Source organism: Akebia trifoliata, chromosome 4 (assembly GCF_017979445.1).
Source record: "Akebia trifoliata isolate Shusen 1 chromosome 4, ASM1797944v1, whole genome shotgun sequence".
Lineage (NCBI taxonomy): Eukaryota > Viridiplantae > Streptophyta > Magnoliopsida > Ranunculales > Lardizabalaceae > Akebia > Akebia trifoliata.
In genome coordinates this window covers 1554247-1571003 of record NC_141378.1, presented here as the reverse complement: position 1 = coordinate 1571003, position 16757 = coordinate 1554247, and the positions used below count along the sequence as shown (strand labels likewise).

The window sequence follows — 16757 nt, the reverse complement described above, 5'->3', positions numbered from 1 at the left end:
ATTTGGCATAGGAGGATGCTATCGTCCCCATGAGATGTTAGATGTTAACATGGGCAAAGGACCGATATGGTCATCATCATTTTCCCTCAAATACCATTGAAACAAAAAGATAAATTAAAAGTACTTTTTTTTTTAAATATAAAAAAAATGATGTTTTTCTTTTTGGTGATTATAATATTTCAAAAAGTGATTAAAACTATTTACATAGTGAGTATAATAATCAGTCTAAAGGTTGTTCAAGGTTCAAACCAACAAAAAGAGAAAAAGAAATAAAGAATGGGTGGGGAAGGAGGAATTTGATTGGATGTCAATTAAAGTGGGAAAGATGGTGATGAGATGATTACAATGCAGAGAAGAAACACATACAAAGGCAAAGTTTATGAAATACACTCATGAGTTTTCTCTCCCAAAGTTAACTTAATAATTACAAAGCAAAATAGCTTGTTTGAACTTTGAAACATAAAACCCACCATCCACCAATCCATCTCTCCTAACTATAACCAAAACCAAACCAAACCCATCAAAAATAAAACTTCATTACAGCATCAACCACACCACAACAAAACAGAGAGGAATTTGAACGACAAGCAACCCCACCACCTGCACACCACCACCAACTAATCTAATCAAAATTCTCTCTTTTTATTGATTGAGAGAGAGAATCTCTTGCAGTTAAAGATGAGTAATCTAGATTTTGGAGATACCATTCTTGATTTTAGTGAATATTTGAGATACCCCTTTGGTTTTAGTGAATATTTGAGATACCCCTACCATTTTCAAACTAATGACATAACCCTGGACCTTGGTCTTCTGTGCATTGACAGAAAGACTGAAATACCCTTGTATTTAAGATATTAAATCTTGACTTCAACCTTGGGCTTAGAAAGACAAATATCATCCCATGTTCTCCGATTTTATCCACTTTCAATGAGAAGAGGATAAATATAGTCTTACCACTAGATTAATTTGCCAATAAATCAAAGGTTAGACCAAACTAGAACGTGATGTGCAAATGTACATATATCAAAACGGCTTATTATAATTTAAAATATAGATTTAAGGGTTTCTGAAGATTATATTGTAAGAAGGATATTTTATAATTTAAAAAACTAATCATAGTGATTATAGAAACCATGGTTTTAAAACTCGTTTCGATGTTTCGTCTTGTCCATGAACGAGTCTCGGACAAGTTTTCTGATACGTTTGAGTCGTCTCGTTCAACAATAAGACAACTAAATCATAGTTTTACATCTTGTCCGATAAGTTTGACTTGTCTATCCATCTTGTTGATGGACGATGCCAAGACGTATCAGACGAGTCATCTCTGTCACAGATGAGATTTACAACCATGATAGGAACAGGGATTGCAATTTTTACTTTTTTACCAAAATGACTCTAATAATATTAAGTTTAAATGTGATAATGGGGGCATTTTTGGTCATTCAAATTTTAGTGTCGTACTACTTCAACTTCACCTTTTCTCATTATGATAGTAAAGATGTTTCGAAGATGTGGGTATTTCGGTCACTTGACATCCATATATCATAGATTCATGGCAGGCAACAGTTAAAATCAAAAGGGCATCTCAAACATTCTCCAAAACCCTTAGTAGTAAATTCCCAAATTACCCTTGAAGAAAAAAAAAAAAAAAAAGTGAAAAACAGAGTAAAAGGGGAGATGGAGATGGTGGGGTTACCTGTCCTCCTCTATGACCAGATGTAGGTATAGGGCGTATTGTAGCAGCATCAGTCTCACCAGTTGGAAGAGGGACAGCTGGATTACTGTTAATAAACGGTATCCCACCACCTTTATCTGGCAATAATGGCGGAATCGTTGCACTTGGTCCTGGACTCGGTGAACTCGCTTGAGGTGAAAGGAAGGGTAAACTGTACGCCGGAGACGATGATACAACCCCACCAGAAGTCGGTGAAGGAGCCCCCAGAGGGGGAGATTCCGGCGACATAGCCATGTTTTCTGGTGTTCTTGGAGACACCCTTATAGCGAGTTTCTCACCTTCTTCACATGATTTGAGAGAACCATTGTTGAATGAGAAGTAGAAGAAACCAAGGCGTGATGGGTTCCACTGAAAATTGAAAATTAAAAATTGGTTAGAAGAATTAGGATTTTTCATACATTTTTCCAATACCAAAAAAAAAAAAAAAAAAAGAGAGATTTTTCTTGCATTTTTATAAATGAAAAAAAAAATCCAGAAGTTAGGATTTTTCTTACATTTTAAAAACAAAACAAAAGTTCGGATTTTTCACGCATTTTTCAAATACCCATAAATTAGGATTTTTCTTACATTTGAAAAAGAAAAAAGTTCGGATTTTTCAGACATTTTTCAAATACCAAGATGTAAAAAAAAAAGTAAAGAAGAGATTTAGATCTGTACCGTGAAGGAGGAGTTGGGTTTGGTAAGAAGGGTAGCTTCAGTGAAGTTGCAGAGCTTGAAAGCTTTTCTGTTCTGGAAAATGTAGAGGTTGTACTGTTGTTTATGTTTGAAAACTGAGAAGAAGAAGAGACAAGTTAGCCTGTGATAAATAATAAGAAAATATAATCTAATATGTTGTTTTACATACTGAGAGTGTCTCCTATAAAGATACTTGGATTACTCCATTCTTTAAATCCATCTAAAATTACAGTTTTAGAATAAGAAGTTTGGAAGAGAAGGAGAGTGAAGAAGAGGGAAAGGAGGAAGATCATGGAGTGACTCTCCATGGGTGTACTATTCTTTCTTTTTCTTCTTTTGAGGAGAAAAAAAAAGAGGGACAGGGAGTGAGAGATATGTAAGGGTAATTATAGGGTTCTGATTTGGCTGTTTTGGGTTTCAAATTTTAATCTTTATCTTAGGGTTAAAAAGCCTTGAAATTTGAGGAGAGAGAAAGAAAGAGAGATGGGGATGGGGGTGTAGGGTTGAGTGTAACAGTGTCAGGAGTGTTTGCCTTTTAGAAATGGATTTCATTTGAGTGGAGAACAGAGGCAAAGATGGTTTTGGGATTATGGGGAGAGTGTATGTTTGATTACAGTGAAAAGGTTAAATAATTTTACTTTACTTCAACTTTTTCTTTATAATAAGGAAAAGAAAACATGGATTTAGAGAAATGGGTGGCTGTGATTTGTGATGCTGGTCATTATTCTAAAATCATTAGTATAATAATTAATAGTTGATTCATCAAGTGTGGATTCTTTTAAATAAATAAATAATAGAGTGAGGGAACAAAAATATTCTTTTTTTTTTTAGCTCCTTTAGATTATTTTATAACAAAGAAAGAACAATAATAAAATATTTAGACATGAAGTGGACTCTGGAGGAATAAAAATCCTTCCTCTCTTTGAAAAAATCTTTGAAATTTACTCAAGAAAATTATATGTATTTGTATATCAATTTTTTATTATCACACACCAATCATATAATGAAATAATGTCTTGGAGGATAGGAATAACAGTCATTTTTTCACACCAACACATTTCTTATCTTCTTTAAACTCAAATTGGTTGGTATCAAACAAAAATTAATGAAGGGGTGTCCATCCCCGTAGGCCCGACTAGCAAGGGCATGGCAACTAGCCTCTTAAAACATTATATCTCGCCCAAATCTCTTGAGTACATGGAACACCCCCACAAACCATATATACATATAGGTAAGTTGGGAGAAATCCCCAACCGACAATATAGTCATTATTCTCTATTTTCAGCTAATTGATTCTATTTTATCAATCAAAGTTCCCTCTATTTAATCTTGAATCTCCATTATCTTTGTAACACAACTTACAATCCATTTAAAAAAGGGATGTTGTTGACAAATTTATTCAAGAAAAAAATTTGTTACTTCCCTCTTGGTGAAGTAGTCATAGCCCTTCATCAGGTGATTGCTAGCAATCTTTCTTGATAATAATCTAAAACCATCACTCTCCCTCTTCCTCAGTTTTGGGATTTCTTCTTAAAATAAAATCTTAGAAGAAGACTAAGGAATAGAGATACTTGTTAGTTTATTCTTTAAATGAATAACAAATGATGTGTGTTACATGAAACATTAGACCAACCCTAATATTTTATATTATAATTTTTTTTTTTAACTTCTCTAATTCAAGACTAAAATCCTACCATTTGATCAAAGCCATTCGATTGAAGAGATTACAAATATTCTTCCCAAATAATTTGTTCCTAACACCCAGTTTCAGTACAGCATTCCTTAACAGCCTCCCATATTATCTCTAGAGTCCAACTAGCCTTAATAAGAAAGGATTTCACTCTTACTAAGGGTCTTTAGGACCATCTTGTGGCATCCAAAAGCATAATCCGATGCTTCATGGTTGTAGAGGATAAAATTTTATGAATTTTGAAAATAAAAATTCAAAAGATATCATTTTTAAGGATTATTTTTTTGAATCTGAGTTTCTTCATGAAATTTAGTGGGGTGTAGTGTTGGATCACTGATGTGGTATTACATTTGAGCAAAACGACCTTTACTATGTTAGTAAGGGAAGTGTTTCACTTATCTCTAATACAGGCTGGCCCACGTGGCGCACATAAAATTAGTGTGGTTCTTTAGGCCCACAGCAACAGGGGACCAAGTGGTCCATAGAGCTGTCCTAAAAGAAAGTGATGGAGCCCAGACACCACCAGTCTTTCCTCCCTCACTTACCTACCCCATTGTCACCATGGTTTTAAAACTCAATTTTTCGTCTCGTCCATGTCCGATACCGAGTTGTTTGGACGAGTCATCTCATCTTGTTCAAGTCTCATTTGGCAATGAGACAATGATTTTAGACCATTCAAAAAATTGTGAAAATCCTCTTTGATCTCGTCTTGATTTAGAGGAGGAAGATGAAGATTTTTTTTTTTTTTACCAATCCCTTTTTTCTATGATTCACTCGGTCGAGAATAGAAGAAAAAATCAATTTAAAAGTGAAAATGATAAGCGTTTGGAGATGGAAAAGTGAAATCTCGTTTGTCTCGGATATCTCACATGAGATTTTTGACATGCCGTCCAAGACATATTGTTTGTCTCGTGACATTCCACAAAACCCAAAAAACTCGTCCGTCCGTCTTGTTGCTAGGCAATATCGAGACAACTCGGGCGTATGTCTCGGCCTCAGACAAGTTTTGAAACCACGGTTGCCATTCCCACGGTTCCACCAAAGAGATTCAAATCAAATATATCTCATGTGGTTCCTATAATTAAGTGGAGCAGTAGAGCGCATCTTGAAGTGCCACGTGCCCACATTTACACTCTTGCAGGCCCACTGACCCATGGCTGATTCGTAGGCATCAGCTTTGATTATTTTTCAGAAACTAAGGATGAAAAAAACAAATAGGATTCTCTAGGCTCATCAACACGTGGGCCCGAAAAATTGTAATACATTTCATGTAGGACAAATCACAAAAGACTACATGAAGCACAGATCTAAAGAAGGTGGATCTGAAGATCATAAGAAACAACAGGATCTAAGGAAGATAAACGTTTCCTTTAACTTCAACTAGGCATAACTTAGCTATCACAGTTATACAGCATCACATGTGGCACAAAAAGACAAAAACAAAAACAAAAAACTTAAAACACAAATATTGAGATCTTAGAAATTTCAAGAACAATTCTACAATTAAAGGTCAATGGGGTGGGTCCAAATCATATTAGGGTCGATCTGGGAACACTCCGATAAAGATTGGATCAAATCCAGTAAGAAACAGATAGGACCCTAACTTTTTTTTATCAGATCTCAATATCACCATGATTCAAATCCGATCTGATAACATTACCATCAGTTAGGATCGGAACCGATATGATGTACAAAAAATACATAAACTCGACATATGTAAACAAAACATGTAATATAATTTACATACTACCTCACATTTTATGGGATCAATTCCCTATCAGATTGGAACATGATTTATCCACAAGCTATCCAATCGGCCATCATCAGATTGGATCAGATCAGCACCAAATCCTCAATATACTTGGAACAGATTGGATTCAGGTCGGATCAGATCCATTGACGGCTTTTGTAGGGGGTAGTAAAACCTGCTAATCCTGCAAACCTGAACTTGAACATGTATGTTTGTTGAACCCCTCAGATGGGCTTACTAGACTGCACTCTCTTAGCTTCTATTCCTACATGAAGAAAATACTTCCAAATAGTGTTCACTAAAAGAAATATGTTGCTTTGTTACTCTCTTTCTAAAGCTCCATCGCTAATCTTCTAACCATGGGCTTCTTTCTTCCATCATGTTAGTCAATTTTGGATCAAGAATAGCTCCTACCAGTGCATAGAGCGAACCCTCCGAAGAACACGTGGTGGCCTTGGCTTCTCTTGGACTGGGATCAGATACTCCATAAGCTGCAGCATTGCCAAACCAAACTAGTTCAATAGTTACTTTTGCGATAAATAACAAAAACCATATACATTTAATTAACTTCATCCGCCGATACCATGTACCAACCTCTTTTAGTACAATTGCTAGTAGTAACATTATATAGGGAAAAAAATAAATGTAACTATGGTAAACAGATCAAGCTATGATGTGAAGTTGGTTTTTGTTATACCTTCGGACAATGTAAGATCATTGTTTTTTCACACACTATGGTCCAATTACAAGCCAATACAGCAAGAAACAATGATTGTCTCAGTCAAGAACCTTCCAACTACAATATCATAATGTTGTGACATGTCGAGTATTCCTAAGTTAGGCTTGGGCTTCAAGAGGCTAATTCAGAGGAAAGGGGGCCTTTTCCCATAGCGTAGGGGCTCAGCCAGAGGCAAAAATTCCTGGGTAGGCTAGGGTTTTATGATGTTTTTTTGTTCATTCTTTTGATAGCTCTGTGGGGTTCCTTGTGGCTGAGAGAGTTGCAGAGGTTTAAGAGCTTGTAATCTTTATCATTGATAGTGAATTGATCTACCTCTCCTCCGTGAAGGTAAGCATTTTGTCAAACCATGTAAATCATGTGTTATTTGTGTGATTGTTTTATCAATTATTTTTACTCTTATTATGCTTCTGCACAACACATAAAATGTATTACTTCTCAAAAACCAACTTTGAAAAACAGCTACCTTGAACAAGGTGAATCGGGCACCGAGAACCTATTTCAAAGGTGAGTTCTAAAATTTATTTGATCACATCCTGGGGAAAAACACCCTAGAAGACGTGTCCATGGAAACTACACATTTCGAAGAATGTGGTAATGATACCCCATGCAACAACTACCAGCCTCCTTAGGCAGACAAAAATAAATGCTTTTGATGGTTTTCAGTTAGGCAAGTCCCCCTAATGTCATCTGTACCTCCTTCAATCCCTTCAAAATTACAAAAGCTTCCAATCATTTGTAGTCTACTGATTGTTGTGCCTTGGGTCAGGACAACTTATGTGGTTAGACTTAAAAGTTTTTTCTTCTCAAGAAGAACATGTAACCATCTAACTGATTTGGTGTTGTACTTGAAGACTTGAAGTCTACGGAGGATTAGTTCCTTTTTTAATATGTTATCTTTCCATACTTGGAGGAAGCAGTTATCAATGTATTGATGACAGTGATGCTTGAAGTTCAGGAACATAAATAGCAGATAACCATTTTCATATACTATGTTCTAGGCAACCAAACCTTCGATCAATTGAGATTTCAATAGAACTTGTGACAATAGGAGTTACTAGCCTCTCTAGTCAAGTTGAACAATTGAATTCTCCATGATCTTAAGTAAAATGAGAAGAATTGAACTTGTCCTCGCCTAGTTCAGTTAGAGGAAGAAAAGTTTCAAAGTTTTAAGCACAAATTGGAAAGTATCTTATCAAAATAATCTTATCGTTGTGTTGCACTAATCCAAGCTATTATGGACCTAGCTACTTGTTAAACCTGTGACGAGGGTCAAAATTTCCTCAATTAACAGAGGACATTCTCAAAATTTTCATGGTCAACATCAGTGGACATGGGGCATGTGGACCAATATGAGCTCAAGTACAAGTATTTTAGTTCCTCTCAGCCAACAGAAAAGGGTGGTTTCTCTAACGATAAAAAAAAATTACATACGATTCAGAGTCAAGATAGGAATTTTAACTGAGATGAACAGAAATTAATTCACTAGGCATTTTAACAATGAAAGCAATTTAATTCATACTAGAACCATTTAGGGACCTTTGCTTGGGGTGGGGGAGAGAGGAGGTATGTGAGATCTTAAGAAATGCCCATTTTAGATATGAATAATTATGCATCACCCAATTAATGAAAGAATGGTCCCCAAAGAAAAACAAAAAGGCAGTATATCCTCCCATTGATGTCAAATGGTAGAACTTCTCTCCAACATGATGGTTCACACTTAGACATTATTAGAAAAACAAATGCATTGAGAACAATAGCAATGAAACCAAAACAAGAAGCTGCACCACATAAGAAAACAACCGATCCTCAAAAAGAGAGTAATAGAACGGATGATTGCAATCAAGACAGGTCGACTTCCAACTAGAGGATCTTATAGGTGGGATTGGGTGAGCCACTGTGCCACTTTTCCTGATATTGTGGTCTTAGAGAATCATCATCAAACCTTACTCCAAAAATTAGGGTGGCTAAATATATTCTGCTTTAGATGACCACCAATATATATACTTAATCACTGCCTATAATGCACACTACATCTATAAACAATGCAAAAACTATGGAACCTCTGAATTATGGTTCACAGGATAAAAAAAACCCCGAAGAACTAATTCCTGCTTTTACAATTTACATAACAAAAGCCAATACTTCCGTATTGAAGCCATATCTTCACAAGATTCTAGGCATGTCATATACAGTACACTGAGCGAGATGAAGACCCAACAGAACATGGATTGAGGGGGTGAGATTGGATATGAACACACAATAACAGAAGCATTGCTTTATGTATAATTGGATGGAGGAACAACAGAATACGTTCAGCTGAGCCAAAAAATTTTGGACAAGGCTTTTATAATGATGGTGTCCAAATATTGTACACAAGTAAAATAAGGCTCTAATCCCAAAAGGACGGTATCAAACAATACTTGAAAGTAGAAATATTATCAAGAGACCCTATTGATTAAATAATAAAAATCCCCCTCTCAATTACACCAATTAAAAAATGGAAACAAGAAAAACTTGCAAATAAATGACAGTGTGATAGGATTATATATAGCCAATATGCACGTGACATCTACATATACATGCCCGTTGGAGTCCAACAAGGGTATGAAGTATTTAGAAATATAGACAATTGGCACGAACTCCCCACTTTAAGCATATGAAAGTCTTTCTGAACTCCAAAAAAGGGCCCATTCCTACCAATATACTCCAAATCAAATTGCAAATTTCTAAAATTGCTTTCCATTCATCTTCGAACTTATATTTTGCTCCTCCATCTCCTAGAAGACATTCTCTTTTTCTGTCTTTTTTTTTTTCATTTTTATTGCCACTTATCTTATTTCAAACAAGATGGGAAGTTCAATATGGATAAGAAATTCAAGGATAAGTTGGCTCAATGGAGGTCCCCATTTATAGATTTAGACCTGAGACGTGACGTTAGACCACGGGATATGGCCAAAAAAGGAGATACAACCAGGAAACCTAGTGAAACGCTTAGGGACCTCAAAAATCTATAACTAAGGCATTTATGATTAATAGAGGTACAGAATTTCCATTCACCAAAGCCTAAACTCTATCAATTCTAAAACTTACATGATTGTAGGAGTGTTTTCAAGAAAAGGCACATACAAAATTGGAAAGGAGGAAACCAAGTATGATATTGGGAAAGTCCGAACAATTCCGAACCCCTATATCTATAGTGACAAGTTGATTATGAACTCCAACAGGAGGGTTTCAATATGTAATGTTTCCGGTTATATTTAATGATAAATTCTATCAAGGAAACCAAATTAGGTCTATCTTCCTCATTAAATGTTAAAATACTTGAGTATATCCAAGAAACATACAAAACATAAATCTTATCCATACCTGCTTATACCTCTTCTCTTTCAGTTCCACCTGCAATTTAATTTAATTTATTTATTGTTAGTTCAACCTATTATCCAAAGATTATGTCAACATCAAAAACTAAAAATTATAGTAACAATGGGTTTGAATCCCAACAGCCACAATGAAACCATGCATGCCAGTTACAATTCAAACTGAAATGGCATTACCTGCTCTTGAAGTAACCGTGCATTCTCCTCTTCCAGTCGTATCGCTAAAGATTCTAGTTCTACCTGGTAAGCCTGAAAACAAAGAAACAAGATAAACAACATTGCATTAAAAAGAAAAAAAAATCAAATCAAACTTAATCAAAGAGTGAAATTAACCTGTTTTCGTTCCCTTGACCTTGCCGCGGACTCTCTATTCTTAATCAACCTCTTCTGTCTCTGCAAAGCCACCTTATCAAAGATCTCCTCCACTGCTCTCCTTTTCCCCTTCCCTCCCGCTCTTCTTTCCACTCCATTACCCAACCAGAGAATCGATCTCTCACCTTTTTTCTCCTCAATTCCACTATCCAAAGCCGAATCCACCACAAACCCCCTCACCGGTCCCACCATTGTTGGAATACTAACATCCTCCTCTTTCAAAGTTCCCGACTTCGCTAAAAACTCTTCCAAAGTCATGGAATCTTCAATCTTTGGATCCCCACCACTACCATTGGCGTTTGTGATCTCCTTCCACACCTCTTCTGCAGACTTGTTACCGATATTCTTCGACGTCGAAGAATTCCCTCTCCTTAACAAGGGAATCCTTACTCCACCATCCGATTCTCCATCACCACAACTACTGGTTCTATCCTCGTTCGAGACGACTTCGGTTGGTGGATTTTCACTGTATATATGCTTAATGAGATCGTCCATGCTCATAGAATCGAAATTCTTGCTCTGATTGCTCTGAAGATCTGGAATCGATGGAGAATATGTAGAAGGCTGGCGCGCTAGATCCGATTTCCCCTTCTTTGTCGAAGATGCTATTGCCTTTGAAGACGGCATTTCTGCCAAATTCTAGGGTTTTTCTAGAATTATTTTCTCTAATAGTTTCAAATGTGATTTCTGTGGGTTCGATCTCTTTTTCTTAAGCTTTATACACCGAATCTCAACTCTCGATCTTCGGTACTGTTTGACCTAGCTGTAACCACTTCGACTAATGGCGCTACTCTTCGACTAATTGACGAACCTTTCCTTACGTTACTTTCCTTTATATCTAATAATAAATAACTTGAAGGTGGCATGTGCAATCACACGTGTATCCGAAGGATTTATTTGTAATTAAAAATATTGATTAAAGGGTATTTTTAAAAATTACACAGTCAAAATTGATACTTTTGTAATTTTAAAACTTATCTAATCGTGTTAAGGGACGTGTAATTGTAACTTTGAATTTTTTTTTTTTTTTTTACTAAAATAACTCTGATTATATCAAACTTAAATGTTAAGATGGGGATATTTTTTAATCCAAATTTGGGTGTGAACCAATTCTCCTCCACCTTCTCTCATTAAAATAGTAAAGATAACATTTTATTTATTATATGGCGATCTGGATTAAAAACCCTCTTACATCTACTAATTACTAATTAGTAATTTGTTATTATCAATCTAACTTCAAAATATAAAGTAAAATGTTCAAACCTTGAAACAGTTCAATTGAGGTCATGTGACTACATCGACCAATTGCATGAGTCCGCGTGTAATGAGAGTATCTCCAATTTACAATATTATCATGTTGGGCTTGGTGTGATTAGTAATTTCGAATTCTATGAAATTTTGAATTGATTTTTCTATAAGTAAAAAATCTCACGTGTCTTCTATGGCATGTGTAATTGTCGTTCTGACCTTCTGACTCCAATAATCTTATAATAAGAGTCATCTACTCCTTACTTTGTTGTTCAGCATTCGTCACGAGCACAATTACTAGTACACCAAAGGTGCATCTTCCCTAATCATCATGTATTTGGAAACGGTCATCCAATGTTTTAATAATCACATCAGATATGGATCAAAGCTCCCATAATTCTAAACTCGACTCATGTACCACTTTAATGGGCAAACCATCCAACCCTTGAAACACAACAGTCCCAAGTGACGGAGTTGACACTAAGGTGTCAAACCTTCTTGTCTATGTGATGAACTCAATTACCTTGAAAATTGCAAAAGCTCCAAAGCTCATTTTCATGATTCCGACATGATGAATATGATCATTTTGGGGTTAGTCATTTACTTTTCACAATTTTACAACAAAAAAAAAAAAAAGGAAAATTGATTATTCTCTAAATTTGGATTTTAGACTTTAGAGAGAGTGCCTATGATTTTCAAGTATCAGTCACAAGAAGAAACTAAGGGTATGTTTGATTGCATGGAAAGTCACTTTCCATGGAATTTGAAATCCATGGAAAATTAGTAGTGAAAAATAGGTAGGGTTGGAAAATCAAATTTCATTGTTTGATTTCACTTGGATAAAATCATGGAAAAAATATGAGAAAAAGAAGAAAAGGAGAAGGAGGAAGGAGATGAGAGGAGGGGGAGAGGAAGAAGAAGATGACGAGGAAGAGGAAAAGGGGAGGATGTGGCGACGGTGACGGTGAAGGCGACGGCGACGGTGGCGGCGACGACGGCGACGGTAGCAGCGGCGACGGTAGTGGCGACGACAACGGAGGTAAGTGAGGAAGATGGGGGGAAAACGTTGTGGTGGCAGAGGAGGTGAGGGATGGAGAACAAGAAGAAGAAGAGAGAGAGAGAGAGAGAAAGAAGGTGGTCGGAGACGGAGCCGACGGCGACGGTGACGATGACGGCGACGGCGACAACGACGGCGAAGTTAGTGTAATGGTGGTGGTAGGGAAGAATTGAGGATGGAAAATATGGGTGGATTTCATTTTCCCACCCATATAGGTGGGAAAGTGAAATCCATGATTTAGTGGACTTTTTGAATGGGGTGGAAAATGATTTTCATTTCCATGTGCAATCAAACACTTGAAAAATGTCATTTTCCATGGAAATTGATTTTCCACCCTATTTTTCATGTGCAATCAAACATACCCTAAAGGTTTTGCACAAGTGATTTAGATGTTTTGAGTGGTTTTAAATATTTTACAGTAAAAGGAAATCAATTACTCTTAATGGGTTTGCTATTTATCGCTTGAGTGCTGATTTTGTAACTCGACCTGACAGGGTAACTCAAAAACAAACTGACGTGGTAGGTTCAAGAAGTAAGAACTGTAAATTTTTTCCTCGGGATACACAACTGCACATGTTTTATCCCGAGGGGAAAAATCTACCGTTCTTGCAAGATACATCAGTTGAGTTTTTGAGTTACACTATCGTTTATATCAATTGACATGGATAATTTAGGATCCTCCATTGGGGAAGAGTCTAGTATGTCGTTTTTAAGTCCATAATGTTCCTTAAGTGCATCTAAAATTGATGTATCTTCAATTGTCTATGTTTCCACTTTGTGGAGCTATGATCACTGCTTCCATATTCCACGATGACAAAAGTTTGGATTCGATAAATATTCAATGAGGAATCAATTTGGTTAATTTGAAAAGATTTGGTATAAAAAAAAAATGGAGAATACACATGATTTTCTTCTATTTTGTATTTGTACAAACTCACTTAAGATTCTTATGATCACATTCAAACTTCGACTAACTTCCTTATGACTTTATTTATGATTCTCTCGCTTGAAAGCAAGTTTTTTTGGGGCCTATATAATTGTACATTGAAAATGGACAGAAACAATAATTAAATCCCCTAGAAAAATATGATTTTTCAGGTGTATGTTTGCATATTTTCCTTAGAATTCAATTTTTCGTCCTAGTTAGAAAAATGTTTTCCCTCCCCAGACCTTGGATCAAGACTTTTTTTATCCTAATGTTGAGCAATCAAACCAATTCTCACAAAATTCATTTTTTATAATCTCTTAAATGCGATCATTGTGTGATTTATCTTCTCTTATAAAACACAAAAGCAAAGAGAATCATAGATTGATAGATAAAAGTCAATGGAAAATTAAAACAGACCCCTGCGTATAAGAAAAGGAAATCCCTAACACAAGCAGGGCATACTACGCATCCCTATTTGCACACATCACATGGCAAAAACTCAAAACATTAAACTACGCATGGATGATGCAAAAGGAAATGGTGGACGGAATTTCGTTACGGCACCAATCCCCCCAACACAATGTTAGTGGGTCTCAAAGAAGGTGGTGGCGGAGGAATGGAGTTGGTGGCATCACAATCGCCCTGGAGTATATCACCCTCTTTGGATGTGAAACCTAATGAGGCGAGCATGGAATGCCAACAATGGTTTTCGATGATCATGATGGCTCGACAACAATTGGATCCTAGATATGTCTCAACGTAGAGGAAGAAGAGAATGACTTCACCGGTGCAAGCTCAATTAACAAGTTCCAACACTCAGATGTGCCATCCGATTGTAATCAAACAGCTAGGCTTGGTCCAGTGGGCGGAGGGCGTGCCAAAGTCATGTACACCATGCTATATGTTAGCAAGAGATTGAGAAAGAAGTACTTGGAAGAGAACGCCATCTTTTAGATATAATTATAATTAGAGTAGAAAGTAAAAAGCTGGGATGTGAAGAGAGTGAGGGGAAGGTTTGATTTATATAGAGGGGTGATGAAGGCCCCTTAGACACATGGGGAGACCAAGAGATATGGTGTACATTGTTTAATGAATCGTGATAATTTGACTACCCCACGTGTATCCCGAGGAGTATAGATCTACGATTCCCAAACTTGTCACATCAGATAGTCAATTGAGTTTGCCATGTAGGATAGTCAAATTATCACGATTCTTGTTTAATTACTTAGTAATAGAAGTTGATTAGAGTCAAGGGCCCAGTTAAGAGGGTTGGCATTACATGCCCTACTTATGATCATGTGATTCAGGGTTTATTTTGGTCCTTATTCCTTATTATCACCGTTCATCATGATAGGGGTGCAGTAATTTTTTGATGGTCCCACTTTCTGTCTGTGATTGGTATGCCAATGATATGTGAAGTGAAAGCCTCGACTAGAACAAAACCCCCATTATAACAGCCAATTGATTATTCCTAAGAATGTTAACGAGCCATGCTCAATTTGGTTCGGATCACAAAATCCTAAACTTAGTCTGAGTTCAACCCTTCTAATTTGTCCAATCAAAATCTCATGAAGATGTTAGCATCCTCCACAACTTATTTTATTTTATTTAAAAAAATATATATTTACTATTTTATATTTTATTGCACAAAGTAAACATGTATATATTTTAATATATCAAATCACTAAATGTATTTTATATAAAATAAAATGATGGACATGTGAAGTAGGATATTATGGGAGGTAAAAATTCATCAAATGACATGGCAACACATGGCAACAAAAGCAAGGTTGGATCAACTTGCGCAAACAATCAAAACCATAGTCAAAGATATTTCTAGAGATAGAATTAGATGGTCAAGAATATCGGAGAAATCAACAATCACAACCAAAATCGCAACTTCATTCTAAATCATGGTGAAATTTCATGAATAATAACTCACGCATAAATTATGACTAAAATCATGGAATTAAGAGGAATAAACAATTCATTAAAGGGGTACGAGAAAAGCTATCAAAGATTTGTAAATCCAACCTAAGAGTAAACCCTATTCCTTCTTTGACCTATTGTTTGACTTTCGCAACAGAGGCTTTTGCAAGGATGAACAGGTTTATAGTCAAGCTCAGAAAAATCAATCGATCGAGGTCAAATAAACCCAATTTTACCTCCACATTTATTATCTACAAAATTATAGTTGAATTTGTAAAATAGATATGTGCTTTTGAGATGCTATACAATCGATGTGTCCCAATTATATAAAAAATATTTTTATAAGACGATGATAAAATCAATTGTACTTTTTGGAGATAAAAAATTAAAGATTAAATAACATATTCATAGGTTGAAAGTTTTCTTTTTCAATTGGAAAAAATCAATATTACTTCCATTATTTTTTTGTGTGTTCAAGCGATTTATTTATGAAGTATTTTTCCTTCGTAATCCTCCACTCTTTATCATGTTAATGGATTTCATTTGTTTTGTAAGGGAATATCCTTGAATTTCCATAAATCACATTTAATTTATTGATATTTCTTCTGCTTGCTCAGGAAAAACAAATACTCGTGGGATTGATAAGCACGCAGAGACAAGGTATTAGAAAGAATAAAATATAATTTTATAAATGAACGTGATTCATGAAAATGTAGGAACTGTATTAGTAACCGATAAATTGAGAAAAACTCAATTAAAATGAATTGATCACGTGTAACAAATGTCCATCATGGTTTTAAAACTCGTTTTGATGTCTAGTCTTGAATGAGATATCCGATTTATTTGAGTCATCTCGGATGAGATTAAAAAAAAATGCCTTAGAATTAGAATAAATCATGTCTTTGAGACGACTTGTCAACTCATCTTGTTGGTGGATGATATTGAGACAACTCAGATGAGATTTAAAACCTTGATGTCCATTCAACCTCAACTTTAATCCATTATTTTCACTTTCGTCTCTTCCCATTGTAATATATATATAAACCTCTTGATTTTTTATTCCCAAATTTGTTACCTTCAAAAAAAATCTCATAAGATAAAAATCTATAAGTGATTGGTATTAAATTTTATTTAAGTAATAAAAAATGAATAGTTTGGGGTAGAAAAGTCTAGGAATTTTTAGGTTAGAGACAACTCATCTGAGATTGAGACAACTCATCTGACACGTTTCGGTATCATCCACCAACAAAATGTATT

At 35.6% G+C, this 16757-nt stretch overlaps 2 protein-coding genes across 2 annotated transcripts; both read right to left on the bottom strand.

Moving 5' to 3' along the window:
• Positions 1 to 363: 363 nt before the first annotated feature.
• LOC147402810 (Cupredoxin superfamily protein) lies at positions 364 to 2925 on the bottom strand. The gene is made up of 4 exons (XM_086438160.1): positions 2580 to 2925; positions 2393 to 2505; positions 1697 to 2083; positions 364 to 600 (listed from the first exon to the last, which is right to left on the bottom strand). The coding sequence occupies exons 1-4, from the start codon at positions 2716 to 2718 to the stop codon at positions 538 to 540; spliced, it is 702 nt and encodes a 233-aa protein (XP_086294286.1). The 5' UTR covers positions 2719 to 2925; the 3' UTR covers positions 364 to 537.
• A 2769-nt stretch (positions 2926 to 5694) lies between these two features.
• LOC147402809 (G-box-binding factor 4-like) lies at positions 5695 to 16661 on the bottom strand. Its single transcript, XM_086438158.1, has 4 exons — positions 10300 to 16661; positions 10144 to 10215; positions 9956 to 9985; positions 5695 to 6341 (listed from the first exon to the last, which is right to left on the bottom strand). Exons 1-4 carry the CDS (start codon positions 10963 to 10965, stop codon positions 6261 to 6263), a joined length of 849 nt encoding a protein of 282 aa, XP_086294284.1. The 5' UTR covers positions 10966 to 16661; the 3' UTR covers positions 5695 to 6260.
• Positions 16662 to 16757: the final 96 nt, after the last annotated feature.